At 46.9% G+C, this 3,616-nt stretch overlaps 1 protein-coding gene across 1 annotated transcript; it reads left to right on the top strand.

The window, feature by feature from the left end:
* Positions 1-909: 909 nt before the first annotated feature.
* Positions 910-2,811, top strand: LOC147903946 (oxygen-evolving enhancer protein 2, chloroplastic-like). Its single transcript, XM_087402194.1, has 4 exons — positions 910-1,276; positions 1,794-2,026; positions 2,127-2,177; positions 2,261-2,811. Exons 1-4 carry the CDS (start codon positions 1,009-1,011, stop codon positions 2,519-2,521), a joined length of 813 nt encoding a protein of 270 aa, XP_087258320.1. The 5' UTR covers positions 910-1,008; the 3' UTR covers positions 2,522-2,811.
* Positions 2,812-3,616: the final 805 nt, after the last annotated feature.

The raw sequence follows: 3,616 nt of genomic DNA, 5'->3' as shown, positions 1-3,616 counted from the left end.
TCAGAGAATAATATCATTCTAATACACTCTGCGCACAGCCACCATCCCACTGAGCAATTGAATCCAAAATCTAGACTATGCAACACGGGAAGCTAAACCGGGAACCACACAACCACGAAATAGGGAGATCTCGTCCGCTTGTTATTAAATTCGTGCATAACTGGCAGGGAAGAAAGCAGAACAAAACTTACTGTTGCATGATAGGGAGATCTCGTGAACTGAGTCAACAATTTCCGGCGAGGAAGGGGAAAGGACTTCTTTCTTTCGTCAGTAGTCAAATATCACGCACCTCATCGCTGATGCAAAGGCTCACCTGTAAACAAAATACTCCAATACACAAGGACAATACATGAAATACTTGAAGATCAGGATTGACGACGATGCGGCAAGATTCTTCAAGCAGAGGATGAACGCAAGGAAATAATCCCTGAAGCACAGGATGGGCAACGATGCACAGTTAAGAGACTGCATGCAACCATGCACCGGCAGGATTCTTCAAGCAGAGGATGAACGATTCGGAAAAGAATTCCTAAAGCAGAGGCTGGGCGACAATGCGCAGTCAAGAGACTACATGCAACCATGCAAACAAGCCAAATTAGCACACGTGGCCAACAAAGACGACTCCGTCAAAACGATACACGTGCCCACCAATTACGCGATATATTTAATGAAAATTTCTTTCGAATTTCTTTCTTGATTTATTCGTAATATTAGCTTTGCCAAACCATTGGCAGGCCAAAAATACAGTGAAGGATTGTTGTGTACTAGCATTGGTGAGGGGGAGATAATAAAAAGGGATGACATGGAAGGGTGGAGAGCCAATGAGGGGAAAGGGCCCTTATCCGCCGGGGAAGCAAAACACTGGATAATTACAAGGAGGGACTTTGTTTTGGGGTATAGACTATTCAATCAAGTGAGGCTAAATTCTCTCCTTGTTCGTTGTGCACGTTCTTCTTCGTCTTCTATCTCATCGTCTTCGTGGTTTGTGTATTATTCGTCGCCATAGCCATGGCTTCTGTTGCTTCCACCTCTGCCTCCCTTTCCTTCTCCAAACTCTCCTCCTCTTCCCTCTCTGGCTCCCCCCTCCCTTCCCCTACAGCTCCCCTTCGCCCCCTCCCTTCCCACCTCCTCCCCCCCTGCCGCTCCCTCAAATCTGAATCCTCCATCCCCCCTCCTCCCGTCTCCCGCCGTAGCTCCATCTCCCTCCTCGCCGCTGCCGCTGCCGCCGCCTCCCTCGCTGCCTCCTCCCCCGCCCACGCCGCCTATGGAGAAGCAGGTGATCTTTTTGTTTTAATACCTTTAGCAGCTCAGTGAGCTGTGCGCTTCTTGCTGTCGAAATTGGAAAGGAGTGCCAACGGTTTTCCTTGCTTTATCCCACTAGCCTAGTTTGTAGATGGGAAACCTTGCTTTATCCCACCTGCCTAGTTTGTAGATGGAAACCTTGCTTCCACTGCCTTTGCTAACCCAGCCATTGCTGTGGTAATGAGCTGCCTGCCTGGCCTAGTTTCAAGCTCAAATGCTATGTTCTTCAACTTTTTTTCGATTTCCTGCGCGTTGGCCGGATCCTGTTGCTGAAGAACGTGAATTGTTGAGAACTACTTACCGAGTATTATGTATTGTTTCTCATACCTTGTCTGCGTTTTCTGTCTGATCTGATGCCTTTGATCAGCAAAAATCGTACTGAAATGGGTTTGTCCTGTTGGAAGTTTTCCAGCTGTTCTCTCCAGTTTCTCCCCTATGATCTTGCAACTCCGCTCCCAAGGTCTTCTCATCAGCTTGATTTTTTGCTGCAGCCAATGTTTTCGGCGCGCCTAAGGCTGATACCGGATTTATCCCTGTCACTGGTGACGGGTTCAAGCTCAACATTCCGTCGAGGTGGAATCCCAGCAAGGAGAGAGAGTTCCCTGGTACAGTGTTACGGTATGAAGACAATTTTGATGCCAACAGCAACCTCACAGTGATGGTCCTCCCGGCTGAAAAATCATCCATCAAGGACTACGGTAGCCCTGAGAAGTTCCTTGAATCCGTAAGTATTGTAGCTGAAGCCCGAATCTGGCCGATAGCTGTCCTTGAATTTCTGCCTTAGTACACTGAAATGTCTGATGATCCCGTGTCTGTTACCCCAGGTGTCGTACTTGTTAGGCAAGCAGGCTTATGGTGGCAAGACGCAATCGGAGGTATTGTGATTTGACTTCTCAACGGAGTGCACTCTTGAAATCTCTCGACTGCGTTCTTCTTCACCTACTGCTTCCGTGTGCAGGGAGGGTTCGATCCCAATGCTGTAGCAACAGCGTCCATTTTAGAATCTTCAACTCCCACCATAAGTGGCAAGGATTACTACAGCGTCTCCGTTCTGACAAGGACTGCCGATGGTGACGAAGGTGGCAAGCATCAGCTAATCGTCGGTACCGTATCTGGAGGGAAGCTTTATCTATTGAAGGCTCAAGCTGGTGATAAGAGATGGTTCAAGGGGGCCAAGAAGTTTGTCGAGGGAGCTGTTAGCTCATTCAGCGTTGCATAAGCGGTCGGCTGAGTACCCGTGTCATCAAGGCTAGGGTGATGTACTGAAATTCTTCACAGATGCTGGCCTTCTCGATGGTGATTGCCAATATCAGTTCGACAATTGAAGTGACACTTGTATGCTTAATCGTATTTGTGTGTTGTATAGTGGAGAGGATTTTACTACTGTTATGTCGGCTTGGGAAGACATACGAGAGCATTATCAAGTTGTTGATCAAATGGTTGATCTGAACAAGTCTTCAGGAAATTGGGCTCCCTAATGGCGAAGTCGATATTACCTGTTTGAATCTATTTGTCTCATCAGAGTTTTGCTTCAGGATGTCTTTGACTGCGTCCGCATATTTTCCTGTTAATGCTGTTTGCTCTCGTGCCTCTTGATGTGGTTAGGGTTTTCGGCAGCTTCCTCAGCTCTAGTGCAACGATGTTTTCTCGAGTTCTACAGTATACTGGAAGCACATACAACACGCTGGTAACAAGTTAAGGATTTTAACTAAAGTGTGCATTCCAATTGAGGTCCTAGTCATGTTTTAACGTGTGAAAGACGATTTTGCACATTGACGAAGTGAGTACATTCACGAACTGTCCATTGGACTACAGAGCACATCAGGTCACACCCTGAATGAACTTAGGCACAAAACTTGCTGTATTGCAAATGAGGGCCCTTATCGTGCTCGACTTTTGAGGCTCTACTTAAGCCTTCAAATATAGGCTTAGGATAGGCTTCCTCTACATGTTTTTTACTCACTCTTTATTCGTGGGTATTTCGGCCCTTTTTATTCTCCATCGTGGCTTTAAGCTTAGGCCCTTTACACACCAAAGAGTGCCTCCCCATCATAAATGGGGGAGCCAATCAGGATGTTCCATTGGTGTAGATGGGCGCCCTCCCCTTTACACACCTCAAAAAGGGGAGTCCAAAAGTTGAGTCAGTTGCCACCCCGTGCCCATGATAAGATATTTCTTGGGCAAGCAACTTTGGCTGCCCAAGTTTGGGCACCCATTTTTCAACCAATTAGATTCAAGTACATGATCATTTTCCATTAAATGCTCCCTTTTTATAAAGATTCTTGCTTGGGCGGTTTGTAACCCCCTTGCCCAT

This window comes from Dipteris shenzhenensis, chromosome 3 (genome assembly GCF_047967505.1).
Source record: "Dipteris shenzhenensis isolate YYH24624 ecotype China chromosome 3, Dip_SZ_1.0, whole genome shotgun sequence".
In the NCBI taxonomy this organism is placed as follows: Eukaryota; Viridiplantae; Streptophyta; class Polypodiopsida; order Gleicheniales; family Dipteridaceae; genus Dipteris; species Dipteris shenzhenensis.
Note: the sequence above shows the minus strand (reverse complement) of the source record. Positions and strands in the feature narration are given on the sequence as shown.

Bases quoted from the DNA above. Each gene is read 5' to 3' on its own strand.
- LOC147903946 (XM_087402194.1), top strand. From the start codon at position 1,009: ATGGCTTCTGTTGCTTCCACCTCTGCCTCCCTTTCCTTCTCCAAACTC. The intron at 1,277-1,793 runs GTGATCTTTTTG...TTTTTGCTGCAG, and splicing joins CGCCGCCTATGGAGAAGCAG to CCAATGTTTTCGGCGCGCCT. The intron at 2,027-2,126 runs GTAAGTATTGTA...CTGTTACCCCAG, and splicing joins CTGAGAAGTTCCTTGAATCC to GTGTCGTACTTGTTAGGCAA.